Source organism: Muscardinus avellanarius, assembly GCF_963383645.1.
Source record: "Muscardinus avellanarius genome assembly, chromosome: 2".
Lineage (NCBI taxonomy): Eukaryota > Metazoa > Chordata > Mammalia > Rodentia > Gliridae > Muscardinus > Muscardinus avellanarius.
The window spans coordinates 146,268,206-146,293,844 of record NC_137787.1 but is presented as its reverse complement, the minus strand read 5'-3'; the positions used below and the strand labels follow the sequence as shown (position 1 = coordinate 146,293,844).

Genomic DNA, 25,639 nt, shown 5'->3' with positions numbered 1-25,639 from the left:
ATGGTGGCCAAACAGCGGATCCGGATGGCTAACGAGAAGCACAGCAAAAACATCACCCAGAGGGGGAACGTAGCCAAAACCCTGGTAAGGCGGGGGCGGCGCCGGCCGGCCAGCGAGCAGGACCCGGCGGGGCGGGGCCGAACGGGGCGGGCTGCGGGCGCGGGCCGGCCTCCTGGTCCAGGCCTCGGGGCCGCCCCTCCTGCGGGGTCCCGCAGGGTGGAGGCTCCAGGGACCAGCCCGGGGGGCGCGGACTTCTTGGCGCCCCCGTGGGCCAAGAGGGTCTTGGTCTGTCGTGGCCCCTAAGGGAGTGGCTGCCTGGACTACCTTGGAGGTGCAGAGGAGCCTTCCCTAAAGAAAATTGGACCATCATCCTTGGGAAAAACAGGAAGCTGGATAGGGAGCAGCTGCATGCACACAAGGCTTGGGACCTAGTAGGTGCTGGAATGTTTGTTGCATGAATGAATGAATGAATGAATGAATGAATGAATGAATAAAAAGAAGTCTCTAAAATCTCCTACTCCCAGACTCTACCCATGTCCTCCATCTCAGACAGACACAACCATGTTAAAATTTTGTTTCCAGCCCCTTCGTAATGGTCTCCCAGTGTATGTTGAAAGAGTTCAAAGCGGGGAGATTGCTGCCCTTGTTTCCCTCCATCCATCTTTTTCTCTTTTCCAGTGAGGCCTCCTGCAACTGCAGGGCTAAAGTTTAATTGCAGCCTTACTCATGTTCAGCCAGTGAATTCAGGCTCATTCTGATGGCGTAACGTTAGAGATCAATTTATTGCCAGGGGTTCTAATGCCCCAGAACTGTAGATCAAAGCTTTACAACTGGAATTTAAAGTAAAATCTGTGCCTAATGCGGAAGGATTTCTTCTAGCAAAGCAGATTGCCTTCGACAGCAAATGCCAGGCCTGTGACTTGGGACAGGCAGAGGCATAAGTTGGATGGGTTGCTAGACAGTTAGTCCCCAAATCCATGAGCAAAGACTCCTGGAATCTATTATCCCATTCTGTTAAGTGGAAGAACCATTTGGCTGGAAATGTTTGCAGACTTGATGAGGCCATTCCTTTTAGACAAAGAAATTATGTTGGTTTGATTAACCTAGCAAAAAACTAGATGTGCAATCATCACACCGGAATTCTTGGAAAACCAAACATTATTGTCTTAGAGAATCCTTAGGTTCAAACTCCACTCAGAGATTTATACACAGCTCCAGGCTTAAGTAATCCTTGAAATTCTCTCATTTGGAATTAGGTCATTTAGCTGTGACTAGGACAGCAAAATGCAAATGTGCCATGCAATTGGAACCATTTTTTTTCATGTAGATCTGTTTTCCATATTTTTACTCAAAAAATGTTGTCCCAATTGAAATTGAAAAACAATTTTTAATTGACACTTGAGTGCACAAGATTTTATATTCCTAGGAAATCAGTTCTTTCTTCTTGAAGTATCAGACCTGCCTGCTGACTCAGTGAAAATATCCAAATGTGCAGTTCTTTCTAATAAACTAAGGATCCAGAGTTCAATTGTTAAGGGATCTCAGTTGGCCACCTACCTGACTGCAAAATAACAACAAACCAAGAGCTAGTTTGTAGGACTGTTTTATCTATCAGGCCCAGTATCCATTAAATTCGGTGTCTGCTGCCTCTGTTTTCAAGACCACTCAGAAATGGGACTTAAAACAAAAATGCCTGGCTATGAAATAAGTAAAGAAAATGGGAAAACACTGTTTAACTATTTAGCAAATGTAACTGGTCACCTGCAATTCAACTCAACTTTCAGAATTACATTTAAATTATGTTTAATGTGCTGTTATGTATGCATTTAGTAGGTTTTTATATACCATGGGGTGGGCCCTCTCAAAGTGCCTGGCGCCTGTGAGGGTTTTTAAATGGCCCAGCTAAATTTGTAATGAAAGGTTTCCAAACCAAACCACAATAAATGTTTGTTTTCAACTGCTTGGAGGGGATTTTGTTTAATTTTATTGTAAATGGCTCATCCAAAAAGAAAAATGAAATTCCCTTTCAAAAAAGAAACTCTATAAATCCTAAATCTCATTTTCCCAATTGCAAGTCAAACATGATTATACTTGGATAGAAGTAACTTGTAAAAGACAACTAATTCAGGATAAAATTCAGTAAATGGGAACATATTTACAGATTCAAAATCAAAATTCAGATGGATTGTTCAAAGATAAATTTCTTTAACTACATGCAAATGCTTCAGCATTTCATTATTAGGTAAATTATTGGGGTAAATCAATATTTTTCTCCCAGATATTATATTATTCAAAGAAACAGAGAAATGGAATAATCATCTTATAATTATACAGTAGAAACTCCTTCAGAAGGACAGGAGAATTAAAATAACAGAGTTCTAGCCAGGCATGGTGGCACACGCTTGTAATCCCAGCACTTGGGAGGCTGAGACAGGATTGCACAGGTTCGAAGCCAGCCTCAGCTGACTTAAGAGACTCTGTTCCCAAATAAAATATAAAACAGGTCTGAGAGTGTAGCCCAGAGGTAGAAGGACCCTGGGTTCCATCCCCAGTACCACCAAAGAATAAAAATAAAAATAATAATAACAACAACAACAACACAATTCTAGCCGGGTGGCCCATGCTTGTAATCCCAGCGCTTGGGAGGCCGAGACAGGAGGGTCGTGCAGGTTTGAAGCCAGCCTCAGCTACTGAGTGAGGCTCTCAGCAACTTAGTGAGACCCTGTTTTCAAATAAAGTATAAAATAGGTCTGGGAGTATGCCAAGAGGTAGAAAAGCCCCTGGGTTCCACTTCCAGTACCACACGCACACAAAAAATAATAACAGAGTTCTGAGTTACCCTGCTAATATTGTAACACACGGAAAGCCACCCCTGACATTTTGAAGGCTTGTGTTTAAAATGAACATTGTCATTTGCAGAATTGCTACTGCTTTCTTTACCTTTCCTAGCAACAGAATCAGGTTTATGTGAATTGCCTCATTGAGATTCTACTGGTCCCTTCCAAAAAATAGTAACCCAAAGCTCTCAAAAAGGATTTTGTTGCCAGATATGGTGGTGCATGCTTGCAATCCCAGCATTCAGGAGGCTAAGACGGGAGGATCGTGGTTTGTGGACAGCGTCAACTACTTAGTGAGGGTCTTTGCAACTCAGTGAGACCCTGTTTCAAAAATAAAATAAATTTTTAGCCGGGCGTGGTGGCGCGTGCTTGTAATCTCCGCGCTTGAGAGGCGGAGACAGGAAGATCACGCATGTTTGAAGCCAGCCGCCCTGGCGTACGAGACCCTGTTTCAAAATAAAAATATATAAAAGAAAAAATAAGTCTGGGAGTGTAGCCCAAAGGTATAAGGGCTTCCAGGGACCCTAGTACCACCAAAAATAAATAAATAAATAAATAAATAAATAAATAAATAAATAAATAAATAAAATTTTAAAAAAATAGGTCTGGGGATGTCTCTCAGATGTAGAATGCCCCCGGGTTCCATCCCCAGTACTGAAAAAAAAAAAAAAAAAAAAAAAAGGTTGTGTTGGTATTATGATAAGCCAAGTGTTCTGAAAGTCTTCAAATAATATTAATTCACTGGGAGATCATCAAAAAAGTTTTGTCTTATATATGTCAAGATCCATATGCTGAAAATTTGTATATTTTTCTGCAAATGAAAAATGTACTCCATTTGGTATATGTAATAGAAAAATGATTGGTTTACATGCTCCTGAATTCACATGTTGACCTTGCTGGAAATAGAGCTAAAATGAATATATATATATATATATATATATATATATATATATACACACAATGCCAACAGAACTGGCTTCTGGGCAACTATGACAAATTGTCCAGCAAGTATAGAATAAGATGGAAATAGTGAATGCCACACTCCATTCTAGTAATTTTATCTAATACCTGTATTATTTACTTGATCTGAGCTTGTCCTGGTTTATAATACCAAGGAATGATACACAACAGATATCTTATGCAAATATTAAAGACTGATGTCATTGTCTGGTCATTCCCTTGCAGTATGACTAGCCAGCGTATAAGTGGTGGTAGATAGAAGCTTGTCAAGGACAGAGATTAAATAGCTTTAATCTTTAGCCAAAGTTGACCTGCTATTGATACTTTTTACTTCTCTAGTAAGAACTATGCAGCAATAACCCTACTGCCAATTAGGAGGAAATAATAAAAATACAATATCTCTCTTAGATGCAGACTTTATTCTACCTAAACTAAGAAATCATATTTAGTGGAAGGTACATGCTTATTGATCCTTCAAAGAACATCTATTATCTACTAATAGTTTTATGCCAGGTTTTTCTATACATTGATACCTGAAAGAGACAGTGCCCACCCTGATGGGACCTGCAGTCTAGTGGGGAGACAGGAATTAAATACATTCTTAAAAGAACAAGCATAGAGTTATAATAATAAATGCTGTCAAGAAAAAAGTACAATAAAGTGGCAAAAGAACCCAGGTGAGGTAAGAGAAGGCAGGCTAAGAAAGTCATAGGTAAGCTGGGAACTAACACATTGTTGCCTTATCTATGATAAAATGAGGATTAAAAAATGAAAAGCCAGTTTTTAATTTTTATTTATATGAACCTAGAAATATGGCATATGTGTTACAATTTTAAAATAAGATGAAATCAGAGGAAGATCATACTTTCTTTGTTAGAAACTTTACTTGGCACATGTTTATAATCCCAATACTTGAGAGGCTGAGACAGGAGGAGCACAGGTTTGTAGCCCACCTCAGCTACTTAGTGAGGCCTTCCACATCTAAGTGCGACCCTATTTCAAAATAAAGAATACAAAATAGGGATGGGAGTGTAGCTCAGAGGTAGAGTGGCCCTGGACTCAATCCCCAGTAACACACAAAAAAAGAAACTTTACTAAAACTTGTTCAGTGTTTCAGAAAATACATTCTCAGTGATAACACTGCTCTTTTCTTTTTTTAATACGACATACCGTTGGTCTGAATGTGTAGCCACCATTCTCTTATGGATATGAATATAATTTTAGCCCATTTTCTATAATGTTGCTATAATGTTGACTGTGTTTTAAAATGTCAGCATTTAATAGAAATCTGAAATTATATTTTATGATTTCCACCACAAGCAGAGAGTTTTCAGTGTATCTACTCTACCAACATGTTCTCCTCTCTCTCTATCACACATACACACACACCTTTAACTTATATTCAATATAACCCATCTTTTGTTATGAGGAAATAATTAGTGAGTTCTTTGTTTTATCACTCTCTTCTCCTTTTGTATTTGATAAATCATTGTTTTTTCTGATGTCTCTATTAGGTGTTATTTCATTGATGATTTGTTTTTTAGGACCATCTGCACATAGATTTAGAGGTGTTGTGAAATTCTGGTTACTCTGTGTTCTTGATTTGAAAAGGGCAGGAGGTGCATAGGGCTATGTTCTGCCGGTATAGCCATGCCCTTTTGCTCTCCAGACAATGCAAAGACTTCTCTGAAGCTCAAGCTTCACTAAGGCCTAAGAGCTTTATTTTAAAATATTGCTTCTCTCACACCAATTCCTAGTTTCTGGGTGCTTCTGTTGTTTCAAAGATTTCCACTGCACTAACTTCCAAACACTTGTCAATGGAAGGGATTGAAAAAATGTCTGTGCTACTGATCCTACCTGGAATGAAAAGGTACAGGAATAAACGGTGAATCTAGAATGGGAACACCCAGACTCTGTCAAGAATTAGATCCCAGCTCTTATATTAGCAAACTAGAACTTTTTCAACTGCAAAGTGTAAATAATAAATGCTTGCCTCACATTGAATTTGTATGCTGGAAATAATAAATGTAGACTGTCTGCAGAGTACCTGACATAGAACATGCTTTCAACACATGGAAGCAATTATCATCAATATAAGTTTGTCTCCAAAATCATTGAGTTAGTTTATGCATTTGTATCCCATTTTCCCCTAAAATATTTAGGACCACAAAGCTCATTGAGTTGCAAGGGTATTAATAAGAGTATGGATGAATTTTTCAAACCTATCTCAGTCCTTTATAATTGACTCTATCTATAGCTGTCCACCAGGATTGAAACCCAGTCTTTTTCATTCATAATAGAATCCCAGCACCTAGTATCACCTAGCTTTATTGAATCAATGAACCTAATCTTACTTTTTCTCATTCCCTTATAGAGGCCACAAGAAGAGAAATACCCTGTAGGACCATGGCTGTTGGCACTGTTTGTTTTTGTTGTCTGTGGCTCAGGTATGGTATTTCACTGAATTTATATCTCATGTTCTCCACTGTCCCATGCTTTATTCACTGAGTAAATAAAAAATAATTTGGTCTGGGATTCAAGTTTATCACCACCTTAGACCTTAATCCTAATGGGTTTTTGTTTAGTTTCTATTCCAAATATGGGTAGAGACAGAATTGATACACTATCAAGTCATGACCATAAAATAATTACACTGAGCAATGAAATCAACTATATCCATTATAAAGTTCAGCTAAGTTGTTCTGTGGAGACATAACCTTAAAAAAAGAGTATTTAGAACAGAAAGTGGAGCACTGAGATAAATGCCTTATGAGAAAGTTCCTGGGTTAGAACTGAGACTTTGACCTGAGCCCTAAGATATCATATGGGTCATATAATACTGTCAGATGGAAATTCAGAGAGCTCTCTGGTCCCCATGTGTTGGTCTCTGAGGTCCTGGCCAATGGAAGTCACTTCTTGTCAGTGCAGGGCAAGCCTTCAGGTATCCCCAGCCTCCATCACCTCACTGTTGCTGAGTGCAGAGAAGGTGGGAAGTCCACCTGTGCAGGCCTCCACCAAGACATCCTTCCACCTGGTGACAAGAGATGCCCATCACAACAGCAACCGATCCTTGGATCTTCAAGACCTTGCATTCCAAAGGAAACTAAAGCTCTTTAGAGGAAGGAGGAATCTGAAATTCTTGAAATTGTTGTTGCTTACAGTTCAAATATTCTAAAGAGAATTTGACATTCCAAGATGTGAAAAATGACCACACACAACACACACACACACACACACACACACACACACACACACACACGTCCTACCCCATTCCCAAAGAAATGTGCTTGAAGGAAATCTGTTGCCCAATATGCCTCCTATTACTATTTTTAACAGATGTTACCCTCTTCTGGGTTTCTGAATTAATAGCTCTAATTCTATGAGAACCAGCTCCTTCATTTTAAATCTTACTATACTGTCTTCTCAGTAGTTTGGGTCTGGACTCCTGGAATGATGGAGTGGACTTATTTTCTTCTGAACATCATAAATCTTCAGCTATTTTAAAGATGTCAGCTTTGTGGTTTCTTCTGCAAACTAAGCTTTCCTCATTGAGCTTTGCCATATAAGACATGGATCCCCCCCCCCAACTAGATACACTCAGTGACTCTTTAAAGTATAGCACTAACAAGAAGATGTCCTGCAGAAGGTGCTCTGGAAGTGGTATGACAACCAAAGAAGCTGTAGGATTGTCATCACCCTTGATTTATACCACTCTGAATCTATTACTGTGACCCAGGTCTTTGGTTGCTTTTTGACTGTCATAGTTTTTTTTTTTTTTTTTTTTTTTTTTTTTTTGTAGGTGGTAGTGGTGGTGGTGGTGGTGGTGGTAGTGGTGGTGGTATGTGTTATTGGGAATAAAACCAAACCCAGGGGGCATTCTACCTCTGAACCACACCTTCAGCCCTATATTATTTTTTTTATTTGGAAACAAGATCTTGCTATCCTCCTGTTTCAGCCTCCCAAGGATCGGGATTACAAGCACAGCACCATACCTAGCTCAGATATTTCTCTTTTTTTAATTGGTAAATTATAGTCTCACATCATAATGTAGATCAGGTTGACAATGGCATACAGTCACACAGTACTTGTTATTCCCACCACCGCCTTCCCATTTCCCTCCCTCTTAATACAGAGTGTCCAGGTTAACAGTGTTGTATTCACATGTATACACATAGTATCAGGCAGCATTTCCATTAGTGAACCTCAGCCTTCTCCCTCCCTGGCTCCACTGAGGAGCTCCTCCATTATCTGGAGTCTCTGGTATTTCAAATACTCCCTAGCTGAAGCATAGTAGAGAAAATATATGTCCATTCTCTTTTTGTGCTTGGCTGATCTCACTTAACATAATGTTCCTCAGGTCTTTCCATCGTATTACGAATGACATTATTTAGTTCTTTTTTTATTGCTGAGTAGAATTCCATTGTGTATATTTCCCATAATTTTGTAATCCGTCCATCTGCTAATGGAGAGTCATACTTTTTAACATGGCCCTCATCAGCCAATGACACCCCCGCCAGCTCTTCTTCACATAAGCATCCTGCATGTCTCAAGATGCATCTATGTGTTTCCTTATCTCAAGGTCTCTCCTATACCCATCACACACTTTTTATTTTACTTATGGCCCTCATTAGCATTTGAAGTTATATTATTCTCTTACTTATTTTCTGTTCCCCTGTTCACCGGAGGATGACCAGGAGATACAGCATTTTTATATTCCACTAAATTTGTAGATCCCAGGACAGCATTTGGCACATAAGGCTATAGATGAATGGATGGATGGATGGAGAGTAGGTAAGCCAGGTATTCCCCATATTATTGATACTTAATTGACTTTTCTGAGATCTGATATAAGGCTTCATGATCATTTCTATTAAAATATGATTGTTGATTACCAGTTATCTTTCCAGAATGTCCATAAAGTTTGGGAACATAAATAAACATGCTTAACAACAGCTTAGTGATATTACATTATAATATACAATATGGTCAGTGATGTTACCTAATGTATTCAGTATATATATATATATATTTGATATTAATAATATGTTCATTATTAACAATACATAGTTGAAAGTGCTAAACAAAATTGGAAGGAATCTGGTACATTAATACAGCACACCCCTTAAACCTGCATAGTCACCCGTGATACATTGCCTCCAATGACCTGTCTCTTATTTTTCACCCCCTAAAACCAAACCAAACCAACACAAACCTGTTCCTTTAACACACCACAGGAAAATCAGCCTGTATAAGGAGTTATCTCTGTTTCCAGGTTTTATGACCTGTCAGTAGACAGATCTTGAACTTTGAGCTTGTTATCTAATTATCCTTCTCTCCCAGCTTTATGTTTCTCTGAAAGTATATTGTACTGCATGCCACTGATGAAAAGTCTAGACTTAGAAAAGCCGTTGGACCCAACAAGACAACCTCCTTCAGGTTGACTTTGAACCTTAAGCAAGACTCATTCACTCAATCACCGTGTCCTGAGGGTTCCCGGGTACTTGTGCAGGGCTGTGGAAATGCAAGCCTCTTCCTATGGGAGCTCAAAGGCACGGGGGGAGGCAGATAAGGGAGCTGTGGGGTGCAGCTCAGCACCAGAGCACTGTGATGGTGAGGGAGTGTGTGGCCAGCAAGGATAAGGCCTTTTCACATCGCAGGGCACAAAGAGAAAGCTTCCTATAGTGGAGGTGCTGTTGGAACTGAGTTTTGAAATAACCAAACAAAGGCAGCTAGGGGGGCGTCTCTGTGAACTCTCTGTGTGAATTTCAGAAGCTCCCATAGCACGCTGGGCTCAGGAATGTCAGAAGCCAGTCACAGGGGGCCCCCGAGCCCTGTGAGTGTCCCTATTGTCCAGGATCTAAATAGACACAGAGCCAGTGTTTGTGTCCTTTATGGCTTTAAGATACATAGTAACTGCCCACCGCCTTTCCCAGTCCACACCCTTAGGTAGCCTATAAGGCAAAAAAGACAATTGAGGGTTTTGATCTGGCTTCTTTTTTTTGCAAATCCAAGCTAGTTCTCAAGCTCTTCTTTTTTTAAAGGGCTTGGGAACTTCCTCAGAATTTTGTGGCTTATAATTTGGCAGGAATTACATTTTTTCCCTTTGGGGTAGATTGAGACATTTGTTGATAACAATTTTCTGAAGGTCTCCTAGTCTCTAGTAGCATCCCAGGGATCAAGCACATTGTCTTTGTTATCCTCTCTGTAGGTTTTCAGGGTGCAGATTTGGTCCAAAGTGGTTGAAAGGACACCTCGCTTATGGGCCACGCTCCCTTTCTAGGTTCTGGTGCTGGGGGCCAGGTTCTTGCTCCTGCTGGGCAAGTGCTCTACCACTGAGCTGCGCTCCCAGCCCTTCCACCACTCTTTTAATGATGCTCTTCAAACCTTTCTAGTTTCTCCTAGGGAGGGAAAGGCTAAACATAAACAGCAGTTGAGCCATCTCACTATCACTATCCTCCCTTAATGTCTACCAGGAGCCCTAAAAAGTGGGCCTTGTCTCTTTTCAGATCTTAACTCAAAATAACCTACCATCACCCTTTTTTACTTTTCTTTTTCTTTTTTCTTTCTCCCCCCCCCCAACTTCAGGGGTTTTATGTTGTTGTTTTGTGCAAGCCTCAGCTCAAGTCGGATACTGTTCTCACAGAAATGTGTCAGTCTTCTCAGTTTGTCCTTGGTGCTGTGCCCTTCCTTCTATCTATCTTTGTACACGTCCTTTTCTAAACAGAACATGTCAAAAAAAAAAAAAATACAATAGCTCCTTTAGATCTGTCCTTGTTGCCACTTCTCTGGGATTAATCATGATTCATTTCATCTTGCAGATCCTACTCTCTCCTTGAATTTCTTCCCTTCTAGGGTCAGAGGCCCCAAGCTCCTACCCAGATTTTTTCTACATTTACAAGAATGTTGATTTCCTCAAGCCTTGCCCATGTATCATTTCCGTTGCTCTCCATAGGTGCTGGGATACTTGAAGCCCTCCTCCCCGGGGTGTCTGGGCACTATCCCACTTCTGTAGCTCAAAATAGGAGAGATCCCCCCACTATCCCATCTCTGTGGCTGGCTGCAGTGCCCCCCGCTGACCTTGCTCTTGCCTGCGTTACTCATAGTACGCGTGCTGGAGCTGCTGATGGGACGTCCGCATCTCTGCACGCTCCTGTCCCTGTCTGTTCACCCTTTCTCTCCCTTGAGCACAATATTCTCCTGTGCCAGCTAAAGTTTCCATTCCTCCAAGTTCCACCGATGCCTTGGGGGCCATTGATGATTTATATTTTGTATATTTTCTTTTTTTAGGGTGGGCACTGGAAATTGAACCCAGGGGCATTTTGCCTCTGAGCTATACTCCTAGCCCTATTTTTATTTTTATTTTTTGTTTTGACACAAGTCTCTCTAGGTTGATGAGAGTTTAGGGACTTGCTGAGGCTGTCCTCAAACCTGCAGTTCTCCTGTCTCTGCCTCCCAAGTACTGGGATCACAGGTACCACCACTCCCCTCATATTCTGCATGTTTTCCTACAGACACTGAGGAAAAAGACAAAAATCTTCTAATGTGAGTGAGGATGTCGATCATTAATCTGAATCTCTTGAAAGTCCCGTTGCTTTCACTGCCTTACTCTACTAACCTACTTTTCTAATTGACAATTGGTCTATCTAAGTACTCTTTTTAGAAACAGTGCCCCAGTGTACCTAGGGTAAATAAATATCCAGGTCAGGCAAGTAATAAGAAATGCACCTTTTATCTGCTTTTCCTAGCTATATTCTGGGGGGAAAAATTAAGATGGTAGAAAATTGGCATTTCAGTATATGTACACTTACTGGTCAGCCGAACTTCATTTTATATGAGTAAACAGTTTAACAAGCTTGTAAAAAAGGCTGTCGGACTCTTTTATTATGAAGAGTCCCGCATCCCCTGCCCTCTTGACCCCTGCTTCCCCTCATCTTTCCTGTAGCCTTCAATCATTCTCTTCATATACCTTTCATTTCAACAGTGCTAAAAAGAGCCCAAGATTACTCAAAGGAAAGAAGAACTGGGAGAGCAATGAGGGACGGAGCCCAGGCACTCAGGGGCTGCTGCCACAAATAGCACCCAGGGAATACCATCCCCTGGCTGAGAAATCAGCCAGGGCATCAGGCCTCAGGGGCTGCCCAGGGCCTCAGGGTGTGCGTGCAGCTGGTCTCCCTCTGGCTTCTTGCTTAGACCCTTGGCTGTAACCTCTAATGCTTTACCCTGGAGAGAGGGCATTCAGGGAGGTTATCCAAATACTCTTTCTTCAGAGTAAGTACATTTCTACTTCCCATGATTGCAAAAGGTCTCTTAGGCAAAGGGCTTCTCTGAATACTGACCCATCTGACACCAGTGGGATGAGAGGCCTCAGAGAGGAGGATAGTTTTTAATCCGCTCGATGTGAGTTCAAAGCCTGATTCGCTGTTTGTCAGCATAATAACCTTGGACAGGCTATTTGTTCTTTCAGTGCTGGTTTTCTTGTCAGGAAAATGAAGATAAGATGTCCTCCAAAGGCTGTCAGGGACTGAATGGTTCTGGGGATCTGAGTACTGGCCCATAGCAAACTCAACACCTGTGGCTACAGTCACCACCGCCGCTGCCCTCTTAGCCCTGTGGAAAGCAGTGGCGCCTTAGGGCTGTTGGTGGTGCACTGGGGTGCCGAGGCTGCCAATCGCCTCTCCTCTTCCCAGGCTGTGCGTTTGATTGGCAGATCCAGCCTCTCATATTGGTCTTGATCTATGAGAAAGTCTTAGGTCTGCCTCTTCACTCTAAGGACGAATGAGAGCAGTGTTTAGTGATGAGCACCAATCTCCTCCCCATGGAAACAGGGAAACACCAACATGGAGAACGAGTCAGAGGTCATCTTTATGGTCTGATGCCCATCTTTAAGTTTATACTTGAAAGGAAATGTGAGTTTCATCTCCCTAAAGCAATCCTTACACAGCACTGTTTTATTTAGATATTTTCTTTGTGAGATTCAAAACAGTGGAAACAGTATAATCCTTTGAACCTTGGTATTGACACCAGGATATTTCCAGGGTCATATCTTATTTAGTTACATTTTGTTTAATTTGATAACCAGCTTTATGTTTTATTAATATTATATAATTTATGTTTGAAATCTAAAATTTGTTTCTCAATCACATATCTGCTCTTAACTGATATGTTTTTGTCCAGCCTGTTGAACTGGCTCTATCTGTCTCTACTTAATCTCCTGAGATCCAGGTCCACATAGAAGATGAAGATATTTATGCCCCCCCCCCCAACAAGGGCATTCTACCTCTGAGCTACACCCCCAGCCTGATTTTATTTCTTATTTGTAAACAGGGTCCCACTAGGTTGCTGAGAGCCTTGGGAGGTTGCTGAAGCTGGCTCTGAACCTGTGATCCTCCTGTCTCAGCCTCCCAAGTGCTAGGATTACAAGCATGCAACACTATGCTTAGCTTCTCTGCTCTTTTTATAAAAGTGTTGTCTTTCATTTCTGCAGGCAGTAGGGCCTCTTCCCAGATAAGCAGTGCATCCTGGCTGTCTCAGCCCGAGGCTTCAAAATCTACCCTTTCGGGAATGGTTGGAGAGCTTCTGAAGAGCATCGTTTTTATCTTAAGACTCAGAGACAAGTGTGACCTGGAATGTCTATCTGAGACTGTTTCTTTCGAAGATACTGTCACACAGATATGCCAACTGCTATCTTTCCAACACACTTATACTTTCAGACTTTATGTATTTGCCATTCAGGATCCCCCTCACTGTTATTTGTGCCCCAACTTTTTTTTTTGTACTGGGGATTGAACCCATGGGCATTCTACCTCCAAGTTATACCCATATATCCCCCTAACCCTTTTTTATTTTTTTTATTTTGAAACAGGGTCTTGCAAAGTTGCTGAGGATATCACTAAGTTGCTGAGACTGGCTTTGAACCTGTGATATTCCTGTCTCAGTCTCCCAAATACTGGGATCATAGGTGTGCACCACCACACCTGGCTCTCAGCTATATGTCCATGTGTATGGGGGAAGGGAGGTTATTGGGCATCGAATTGAGGGCATTCTACCTCTGATCTATACCCTTAGCCCTATTTTATTTTCTATTTTGAAACAGGGTCTCACTAAATTACTGAGTGCTGGCCTTGAACCTGTGATCCACTTGTCTCAGCTTCCCAATACTAGGATTATGGCACCACCACGCCCAACTCAGGTGTTTTAAAAAGCCTTATTGAAAAGAATTCTAAGGCTCAACAGGAAAGTGGTAGCAATTGATTAGTAATGTCTGCCATGGACTGGTAGGGTTGGCATGTCCACTTCTTCATCTTTGCTACCTACTGCCTAAATGTTTTGTGTCGGTGCCAAGGTATTCACAGACCAACTGTGCTTGGTGCTTTCAACTTTTTTTGAGCAGAATGTCTCTTGGGCTTGGTGAAATTAGGTCTTTTATTTAATATGTTGTTCAGACAACTTTATTTACATTTAGAGCCAGAGTACATGTGTTTTTAGTGGTTTCATGTATGATTTCTCTCTTCTGGGCCTGTGCTGGGATACTGTACATGGGCAAGAAACTCCATTCTGAGACTCTGTCTTTGCAACATGATTATATCCTTCTCTGTCCTTACGCCTCAATTAAGGTTTCAGCTGGGATCAAGGCAGCCACCATTTAATTCCCATCATCCTTTGATTCTCCTCTGGAGGGAACTTCTTAAGCACCAGCCATGCCCCAGTTCCCCTCAGGCGATTTCTCCCTCATGAATTCCTAATTTCAATTTCATTTCTCCTCTCTGGCCAACCCTGATATTCATTTCCTAATTAGAGATTATGAGAATTGTCATGGTTCCCGAAGCCTGGGTATTCTTGAAACTGGCAAGCTTCCCCATCAAAGGAAGACCTCTGGGGGGACAGGATTAACTGCTGGACTTTATTTTCTTCATAATTTCCTCCATTGTATCAATTTGCCAATGAGCCTATATTACCAGAACAAAAAACCTAGATGAGTGTTTTTCAGCCTTTTTTTCCTTTTTAAAGCCAAATAATTTTTTGTTCAAGTCTTGGGAAAAAAATGAAAGAGCAGCTGTTGTGGTTGGTGTGTGTGTGTGTGTGTGTGTGTGTGTGTGTGTGTGTGTGTGTGCTTTCTCCTGGAGCTCGATATTCTCCCTTCTCCTCAGCACCCATCTGGACTCTGCCTGTCAAGTAGGAAATCAGGCCTGGCCTCTGTCAATAACAGGGTTAAGGCTTTTTTTCAGCAAAGAGCCTGCTGGGTGTACTTGGCGCTATCCATCGTGATCAGCGCCACCGTTTCTGGGTGGGGACATTCTTTTTGTCTGTCAGCTAACAGGCTGTTCTCTTCTGTATTCTCCAGGGACTCAGCCTGCGGGGTGGGGGTGGGAGAGAGATATCATGTCACAGGCAGGTTCATTTTTTTCCAGGACAACCTTTTCAGAACAGATGTGAAGAAGCGATTCTTTGAGATATGCTTGGCAGGACCTGAACTCCCTCAATGCTCAGTCAGCCTCCTGTGTCAGGTGGTCCAGCTCTTACCCTCTTTGGATGCTCCCCCTTCTGAAAGGGACACACACACACACACACACACACACACACACACACACCTCCCAAATGCTGGCTGTTTTTGTTAAGGATGATGTGGAGGAGGAAAAGGACAGACTCACCTGTGTGCCAGGGAAACACAGGATGCCAAAGAGCGCTCCTTTTGGTGTCTCCCGTCCCCTGCTCCCCTGTGTGGCCCTCGTGGTGAACTCCCTTTAAATCCAAGGCTGAGAAGCCAGAACAGAATCATTCACAACAGCTAAGAAACTTTCCTTTGTGAGCCACTGGCTGTTTTCTGAACTCTTTCAGGAACACAAGCTTGGAGGAAGGTCCATATCTGGAGGGACGGGGGTGTGGGTTGAAAGCCACCAAGTGAGTGTGCTCGCATGTCTTAAGGGGCAGTTAGCATGGTTGCCAAGAGCTCCAGCTCCAGGGCCTGACTCTGGGCTGGGAACTGGTTCTGCCACCTACTCACTAGCTGTGTGGTCTTGTCCAAGTCACTTATGATCACCCTAAGCCTCAATGTCCATTCTCAAAAAAATATTACACAGGTTTCTAATGACTAGGCTCCTCATGACTGTTCATCCTTAGGATGAACATCTGACATATAAAATGGTCAGTGGAGTCAAGGGGAAGGCTTTATAAATATTTGCTGTCTGTGATCAGCTATGTGGCTCTTCTGCGTGCTGCCTCCCTACCTCTCCATTGCCCGGACAAGGTTTAGACCAAGAATCTTGAATGCTTATGGAAAAAGAGAGATAGCTTTTCAGCTGTCATGGTGGCTTTATTTTGTGCTGGTGAAACAGCTGGCAGGTGTTTCACCAGCACTAACGCCAGGATATTGAGGAACTGCCTGAGCCCAGAGCAGCTGCCGCATGGACAGGTCTGAATTTAGGCTCTACAGGTGGATTCATAAAAGGCAGGTGAGGTTTGCAAGCCAGAGGGTCAGTGGTATCACTTTTGCAGGGGCAGCTGAAACCTGTTCTCTGCTTCCAGTGTGTGTGTGTGTGTGTGTGTGTGTGTGTGTGTGTGTGTGTTACTAAGGATTGAGCCCAGGAGGGTTCTACCTCTGAGCTGCACCTCCAGTTCCTTTTTATTTTATTTTTAAACAGTCTTGCTAAGTTGCTGAGGGTTTTACTAAGTTGTGCTGTAATTGGCCTCAAACCTGCAATCCTCTTGTCTCAGCCTCCCCAAAACTAAAATTACAGGTGTGCACCACCGAGCCTGGCTGAGAGGGAATTCTTTATTAACAAACCTAAAGGGTGAGCAAGAGCCATTCATACGACTTTGGCTACCATTACTCAGAGACTTCATTACTGTAATGCCAGACCATTTTCTCATGTAATCATGCAATCTCTACAAAAAGACGGTTACACACTTTTTTCCAGACCATGAGAAAATGAGCCTTGTAGAGGAAGTCGGCCAACATCCCATAGCTAAAAAGTGAGAGAGCTAGTGCCCAAACCTAGCTCTTTGAGACTCCAAAGCCCATCTGCTTTCTATTACCCAACATTCCCCCTCTTTTACTCTTTCCCTAAAAGTACTATGAAGCAAAAGTTTTCCACTAACTCTAGGCCTGTAGCATATGACCATGTTTTGAAAAAAGCTTCTGTGAAAACATCCCTCATTTTACTCTGCCAGGAGAGTATATTTCGAGAAGTTCCAGATGTTTAGCCATCCTAGGCCTGCTCCCTGGTCGAGAGAACCTTGCCCTCACCACAGGCAGCTCCTTGCTCAGGACACCTGTGTGATGCTCCCCTCACTCTTTTCTGAATACTTGCTCCAGGACAGACTTGAAGTCGCCCACCGTGTTTGCAGGTTGACTGCATAAACACTGACCTTTCCTGGAGACTGCCAGAATCTTCTTGAAATGGTGACTCTCCCCACCCCAGAGGAAGCCACCCTGAGACCAGCAAGTGGGGTGTGTGAGGAAGTGGATGGCCCCAGAGGAAAGAGGGAGGCCATTCATCTGCTCTGGAGTTCTTCCCTCTGGATTCGTGATGGATGGTGTGGAGGAGACATCTCACCAGCCATTGGCTTCCTCAAGGTGACTCATGGCCTCTCTCCTTGTGTGCCACCCTCTGCTGGGTAAACCATTTGGGATTGCATAGGGGCCCCTTCTTGGAAGAATGTTTCTGCTATCTTAATGTGGACAGAAGGTATCATATTCTTTACTAATAATATCTGCCATTTAATGACGTCTCCCTGCTCCATCCTGTCCTGTCTCTGGCTTGTTCTTTATTCTCCTTTCTCCATCTCTGGAGGTGCTACTAAGAAATGCTACCAGCGAATGGTATCTTGCATTTGATTTTCTTTGTGCTGCTCTCTTGGAGAGCTTAATGATCCACTGTTGCAATGCTGTCTTTTAATATTTCTGCCTGTCTCCCAGGAAGCCTGTAACTTTTAACCAGCTCTTTCCTCTTTTTCATTTCTTCTTAATGAAAAAATGAAGTTTGTTTTCTAGGGTAATGTTATCCTCCTAAAAGATATTCTGCTGGCCTGTCTTTATGTTTCTTCTCAGCAACTCCCTTGATCTCTCTTATCATCAACTATTTATTTCCAGTTAATGTGGTTTTACAAAGCCACTAAGCCTTCTATCGTATGGTGGGCCTCAGCTTCTGACAGCTTCCAATGGGAGGTGCTTGTCCAGTCATCCCTATGTTCTCTCTGGCCGGCCCTCATAGATGGCGCCGGCCGATCTCCAGGGCAAGAGCGGGTTGTGATGACACAGTGTCAGGCCTTTGGGAGTTTACAGTCTATGCCTTGGCTTCTCCATGGACTGAGCTCTTGGAATACTTGGACCTGAAGGTAGCCATTTGAGGCTGACTCTCTGGTTTGCAAAGTCATCGTTTGAGGTTTCTAAAATGTACTTTTCTCTGTACTCTTTGCAATTATTCACCTTTCATTCACTCAGTAGATAGTTGCAGAGGATCAACTGTGTGCCATACACAGTCCCTGCGATCCTGGAGCTTATAGTCCAGTGGGAGAGAAGGATGAGCTCATCAAGGAATCATCCCAAACCATGTCAAAGCCAGCCCTGAAAGTGTCTGAGGGAGAGGCAACATGGGTCTATGGCAGCATGCAAGGTGAAGGACTGGTGTACTTCTGGGTAAGTGGTTCTCAAAGTGTGATTCCCAGACTAGCAGCCTCAACATTCCTTGTGCACTTGTAGAAATACAAAGTGCAGTCCCTACCCAGACCCTTTGGATTAGCATCTATGGGGTGGAGCCAGGCATCCCCACAGGATTTAACACTTCCCAGGAGATGACAGTGCACATTCTAGTTTGAGAATCTCTGCTCTGAAGGGTCAGAGAAGGCTTCTTGGAAGAAATAACTTTTGAGTTATGAAGGAAACTAGGCCATCGGTTAGTGAAGAAGAAGTATTTCAGACAAAGAATGTCATGTGTTAAAGCCCTGAGGCAAGGCCTGGGAGCTTTTGAAACCACAAAGGAACACCCCCAAGCAATTGGAAGAGTGGTGCAGAATAAATCTGAACAGGTGGATTGGAGTCAGAATCTGCAGGTCAGGGAGGTCTCATCAAAGACCAGACAATAGGAAGCTTCTGATGGGCTTTAAATGCAGGGGTGACATTGTCTGACTTGCTTTTATTTAAGGAATCTTTCCAGCTACCATATGGAGAAAAGATTGAAGAAGAGCAAGAATAGACCAGGCAGATGTCATCTAGGTATTTGATGGTAACTTGATGAGGATGGTTTCTGCAGGGATAGAATGAAGAGCACATGATCTCAAGGTTCTTAGGTAGAATCCACAAGTCTTGGTCACCAGTTGGAGGTGTCAGGGATGGCTTAGTGGTCTGAGTTTACATACAAGATGGAAGATAATGGCACCAATTTTGACAGGAGAAATAAACCATGAGAAGGTTCTATGGAGTTTGGAGTGCTTTTGAACCACCCAAGGAAAGATAGCACTTCAGTAGTAAGAGGCATGTGTCTAGAGCTTGGAGGAGGAGTCAGGGCTGGTGATACACTTTTGTGGACCCTCAACAATGGAGTGGCTGTTGATGCTGTGGACTGGGACCAGTCATCTCAGCAGAAAGAAGATTGTGACCAAAAGAAGAAAACCAGTGATGCTCATCAAGGAAATGTCACTGCTCATGTTCAATGGCCAGGAAGAAAACGATGCCCCAATAAACAAGCTTAGAGGGAAGAGCCAAGGAGAAGGAGGAATGCTAAAACCAGGAAGCCATCACAGAGGCCATGAAGAGAACTTCCAGGAGGTAGCATGCAGCTTAGGAGGGGAGTAAGGCGAGAGGAGGCCCAGGAACACCTGTTACACTAGTGGGAGAAGGTCATTTGTGACATTAGCAAAAAAGACTTCAGTGGAGTGAGGAGACCAGAGCTGAAATGAGGGGGGTTGGAGCCAGAGTGGATGGTAAGGAAATGGAGTGAATGTGGACAGCTCTTTAGAAGTGGCTCTGGAGAGGTAGAGAGGCTCCAGCTGATGGGAGATGCTGGTCAGGCAGAATGTTCTGGGCTGAGTTGGGAGCTGACACTGGCTAGAGGACTCACTAAAGGGGATGTTGGTCCTCTGAGGTCCCTGAGCGATGGTCAAGATCCTAAAAGCAGATGGGTGGGTACAAGGTTCATTTCTTCTGGTTCTCTTGGGGACTTTTCTGAGTCTGTGTGTAACCTGCTTGGGGCTTGGTTGCCTGTCCCGGAATGCCTGCTGTTCCTCCCTTTGTTGGCAGTTCTCCTCCCTCCTGTCTCGCCTGCCCTTGGCCCCTCTCCTGCAGCCACTCGCTGTTTTCCCAGCTTTGTTCACCCACTGTTAAGTTATTAACTTGTCAGCCTTCTCTCCCTCTTTGAACTCTTGGCTTCCTTCCTGTTCACCGCCTCGGAAAGTCAGCATTTAGAAGGCCAGGGTTACACTGCAGGGAAATATTGGCAGGCACACAGAATTACATTTAGCAAAATTGGTTTAAAACATGGAAGGCTCCTTAAAGACATTGATACAATTGAAAAAGGAATAATAAACACACCCATCTCACCATTATCTTAGATGTGAACTTAAAATAATTTTTCCAAGAGGGTTTGGTTTTAGAATCATATATATATATATATATATATATATATATATATATATATATATATATATATATATGGAGAGAGAGAGAGAGAGAACCTTCAGATTTGTACATGTTAATTATAGATTACATTTGAATCAGGAATTATCTGTAGTTTTGAATGTAGACTTAAAGAAAATAGGTAAGTGGTTTTAATGTATATCTTGTTTATGTATGTCTGAAATAAGCAAGTTTTGTCTACGGCTCTTTACAGAGCTTTGCAGTAGTTCCCTATGACTTACAGCTTCTGAAGTCTTAAATTAACTTCAGATGGGTTATGATGACCACGACGCAGCCTGTTTCTTATTCTTTAACCTACATCTCCCTGATCATTTTTTTGTCTAGAGACAAGATCAAGGGAGAAGTTACATTTCTGAGTTATACTTACCAAGGGCAGCCCTTTTACTTGTGTTATGTTTATGCCTTGAGAGCCTTTGAGGTACTTAACTACAGTTTTATAAATAGAGAAAGGAGGCTCAGAACTGTGTACTAATTTTCCAAAGTTCACACTAATTTTCCAAAGTTCACACTTTATTTTATTTTTTAACATACTCTGCTAAGGAGGCATATCTCACATAGATTGCTCCTGGAATGGGTTCCTTGTAGATATTATTTATTTTATTTTTATATGGATCATGTTAAAAATGGCATACATTCACACAGTGCTTGGTGCCCCCCCCACTTCCCCTTGCCCCCTCCCAACAATGAGTGTCCAGGTTGACCATGCTACATTCACACTTATATACATGTTCAGACATAGCTCCTCCAATTAATCAACCTCAGCCTTCTTTCTCTCCTACTTCCTCTCCTCTCTTCCTTTCTAGCTTTGCTGAGATTTCCCCTCCATTGTCTGGAGTCCCTCCAGAATCCTTAATACTCCCTAGTTTGGGCATATTAGAGAAAACATGTGTCCCTTCTCTTTCTGTGCATGGCTGATCTCTCTTAACATAATGTTCTCCAGGTCTTTCCATCTTCTTGAGAATGACATGATTTTGTTCTTCTTTATTGCTGAGTAGAATTCCACTGTGTGTATTTCCCATAACAAAGTTCACACTTTATAGGGTGGCACATAGCGCTTAAGTGCTCGTCTTTCCGTTTATACATGGAGAAGTGGTGGTCAGTATTCTAGTAATAGTAATACAGGTTAACCAGTACTGAAAATCTTAAATCTGAAATGCTCCAAAATATAAAACTTTTTGAGTGCTAACCTGATGCCAAAAGAGAAAAATTCCACCTGACCTAGTGTTATGAATGAGTCACAGTCAAAATGCACTCAAAATATTGTACAAAATTACCTTTAGAGCCCAGCATGGTAGTGCATGCTTTTAATCCAAGTTCTTGAAAGGGCTGAGACAGGAGGATTATGGCAACAGAGCAAGACTCTCGACAACCTAGTAAGACTTTGCTTCAAAAAAAAAAAAAGTAAATTAATATGGCTGGGATGTAACTTGGAAATATAATGCCCCAGGATTCAATCCTCAGTACCCTTCCCCACCACACACATACCTTCAGATTCTGTGTTTAAAGTGTATATGAAACATAAATGAATTTCATGTTTAGACTTGAGTCCTATCCCCAACCATATCTCATAATGTACATGTAAACATTCTCACAAGTTTTAAAACCCGAAATCTGAAACACTTCTGGTCTCAAGCATTTTGGGTAAGGGATACTCAACTTGTAGTAATAATGGCAATAGCTACTATTATACGTCGAATCTTCAGTGCATAATAAGCTTTCATATATGTCCTCTCTCTTAATTCCCACGACAGTCCTACAAGTACCATGATCCTCATTTTTCAGAAGAGGCAATAGCCTCAAAGAGGTTATTTGTCTAACCACACTGCTATTGAGTAGTTGTGATTCGACTCAGTTCCATCTGAGCCTAATATTCTGCTCTGAAGTCATCTTATTTGTCAAGATTAGAATAGCTCGCTGATCCCAAGAACAAAGTTGGAGGCATGGTAGATGAACGTCTTTTTGCCCTAATGTTGTTGGATGTACAATTGTCTCCTGGCGTTCCTATTGAGCCAGAATACAGAATGTTTATTTAATCTTTATTCCTTGTCAGCCTTGGTAAGGGAGAAGCATCAGATATTTCTGCAAGACTATAAATTCTGGTAGGGTACTTTCTCATCTATCTAGCAACTACCCTTGCCAAAACCCACCCAAGAGCCCAAAATTAGCCAAGAAGACTTCTAGATATATCCAGAATTAAATATCACAAGTCATTGAACCAACTTCTTCACCTTATCTACAGAAATATCCCCTGGGACTCACAAACTACAATTTTACACAGGATTCTAACGGGTTTTGCTTAAGCTTAGTCTACAGCAATGCAATAATAGAAGAGGACCCTCTGCAGATGGGTGTAGTAACACCAGAGACATGACCAGAGATAAGAAATAAGGACATGAAAAATGATAAGCAACAGAAATGAGAGCCCAGAAGCATAGCCAACCAGAGCTATTTTGATATCAAGCATTGTGTATCCTTCACAACAATATCACAGGAGAGTATTGTCAGCCATTGTTTTTTATTATGATTACATGGAATATTCATGGCATGTTTACATTATATCATGATTGGTATTTTCGGTTTAGGAAGGTAGCAATGATGTGTGCAGTGTTTCTTTGGAAAATGAGAAAAAGCCAAAAAGATGCCATTAGTGCTTTCTCTACCCTGAAAGCCCAGCTATCCAAAAAAGATTCCTCAATGCCCCCGCCCCCCCGGCATCATTTCTCTTTGTATTCCTGAAGCACAGTTCCTGGCACATAGTACAGGTTGAGCTAATCAAAAAATCCAGTTTGAAATGCTCCAAAATTTGGAATTTTTTGAGTGATGACATGAGGCCACGAGTGGCCACAATTCAACACCATGAAGCTCTGTTTCACACACAAAATATTAAGGTTTGTGCATAAAATTGTCTTCAGCCTATGTGTATAATATGAAACATAAGTTAATTTCATATTTATACATGGGTCCCATCCCCAAAATGTCTCATAACATGTATGCAAATATCCCAAATTCAGAACAAACAGACAAAAAAATGTGACTTGTAAACAGTTCTGGTCCCAAGCATTTCATATGAGGGACACTCTGCCTGTATATGCCCACTAACTAAAGATGATGAAATATCAAATGACTTGTTTCTCAAGAGTTCTGGATAGTCCAGTTTTCCAGTGACCACTTAGGAAGCTGTGTCCCACATATATTCCAGAGTGACATTATGAAGCAGCGATGAGGTAAGATCCCTGAGAGCTCAGTGTTGATTCAATATTTATGCATGATTAAATGAGATGGTTCCCAGCCTCCTTTTAAAAGATAATTTTTTAAAAAGATTTAACTATAAGGTAATTGCTCTTATCATCATTAACATGGTCTTCATCAACATTAACCATTGTTGATGGCTGGAGAAGATGTAAAAAAGTTGAGACTTTCTCTCTTCTAGGACATGTTTGAAACTCAGTAGCTAGAACCAGACTGGGAGCTTTCTAATCAGCATTCCCTAAATTAGCCAGGGACCAAGGAATTCTTGGTGAGCTTCAATACCCCCACCCCATGTAGCCCAACTAGTAAAGATTGATCCCAGAATGAATCAAGTGTTGCTCTGAGTGAGAGACAGCACTTTTCAGTGAGTTCCAGGCAGCCAGAAGATACTGGTGCATGCAGGTCATAGGCAGCCAGGGACCCCGTCCATGCACCTGCTCCCAGCACCTGGCCTTCCTTTCCTTCCCAAAGCTGATTTTTTTTTTCAGGTCATGGCCATTTTGAAAAGGCCAACTCACTGACCTGTTTAATGAGTGCAGTTTCTGCATGAAAGCCCACATCCCTCTCCCCAGCCTCTGCAGAAAATTGCTGGGCAATATTTCCTCCTCTCCCTGCTGGAGGGATTTCTGGCCTTCACTCCTAGAGGAATTAGCAGGAGTTATCTATAAATCCCTGAGGCATCCATCAGCAGACAGAGCCAGATTGCCTTTTGAAAGAAGTTCACTGACCCCTGCTTAACTTAACTCCTTGTTAGGAAATATCTAATCAGCTGTGAGCCAGTCAGGAGCCCAAGGGTCAGCAGGAGCAGGGCACACTGGGGGCTGGGTTTCCAGCTGTGTGCTGTCTGGTGCCTGAGCCCTCTGTTTTGGTTTCCTCTTTCAGCCATCTTTCAGATCATTCAGAGTATAAGGATGGGCATGTAAGAAGGCTGGGCATCTGATGCTGCTGCTGTGCTGCCAGAGGGAGGAGGAATACAGAGGCTGTCAGCGGGTATCTGTGGGAAGCAAACAAGCCATGTGGAAGAGTACAGAGGCTCCCCCTTGCTCCCTGACCACCTCATCGTGAAAGTGAGACCAAATTGCCTTCTCACAGGACATCTCGGTACATCTGTGTCCTCCAGCAGAAAGGACCTTCTGCTCTTCTGTTGGCCAATTCGTAGCCACGCAGGCTGGGTGCAGCGGTGCCATGTGTTTGGATTCCCTTTCATTTCTCTAATGTGTGTGTGTGTGACCTGCTGAATGACCATAGGTTTACTTTCTGCAGATGCAGTCTCTCCTTTGTCAGGAATTGGTTTTACAAATAAATGTCTTCATTCAACCTTATACCATGCATGGGTTCTAGGGAGAAAAGTCAAGAGAAAGAAAGAGTAGAATGGCTCCAGGGGGTAGTTGGGACACAGTGGGAATTGGAAAGGGGCTGGGAATCTGTGGACAGGAACTAGAATTAGATTTACCCAGCAGGTCTCTAGCTAGCTTCAATGTCTTTTGTCTGAATGAATCCCTGCCTGGGTTCATTCAGGCAAACAGGTTAATGACCTTGCATTTTCCACACATTTGATGATGATGATGATGATGATGATGATGATGATGATAATGATGATGATAATTCTTCTGAATATATTTTTGTCTTCTTTTGGTTTTTTTTTTTCAGTACAGGAAAGGCATCTATATTGTGTGTTAAGGTTTGATTAGCCATTATCTCCTCTGTAGTCAGCCTGGGAGCATTAGAGCAAACATGTCACAGGCCTCATGGTGAAAAACATCCACCCCAGGACCCATCCCCGGTGAATCCAGAGCCCTGTGCAGAATAGGCGGCCCACAGCACTCTGGGGGCCAGAAGGCAGAGTTGGGGACACAGCCAGTAGGGAAGGCTGGCCTTCTTCCCCTGTCTAGCCTCCTCACAGCTTCTCAAAGCGTTGCTTCACCAGAGGAAGTTACAGGGACAGCCACTGAGATCGCAGACA

General features: G+C 42.4%; 1 protein-coding gene across 1 annotated transcript; it reads left to right on the top strand.

Moving 5' to 3' along the window:
- Positions 1-24,599, top strand: SERP2 (stress associated endoplasmic reticulum protein family member 2; the record flags this gene model as incomplete). Its single annotated transcript, XM_080690304.1, has 3 exons — positions 1-84; positions 6,172-6,244; positions 24,559-24,599. 3 exons carry the CDS (start codon positions 1-3, stop codon positions 24,597-24,599), a joined length of 198 nt encoding a protein of 65 aa, XP_080546430.1.
- Between the last annotated feature and the right edge of the window lie 1,040 nt (positions 24,600-25,639).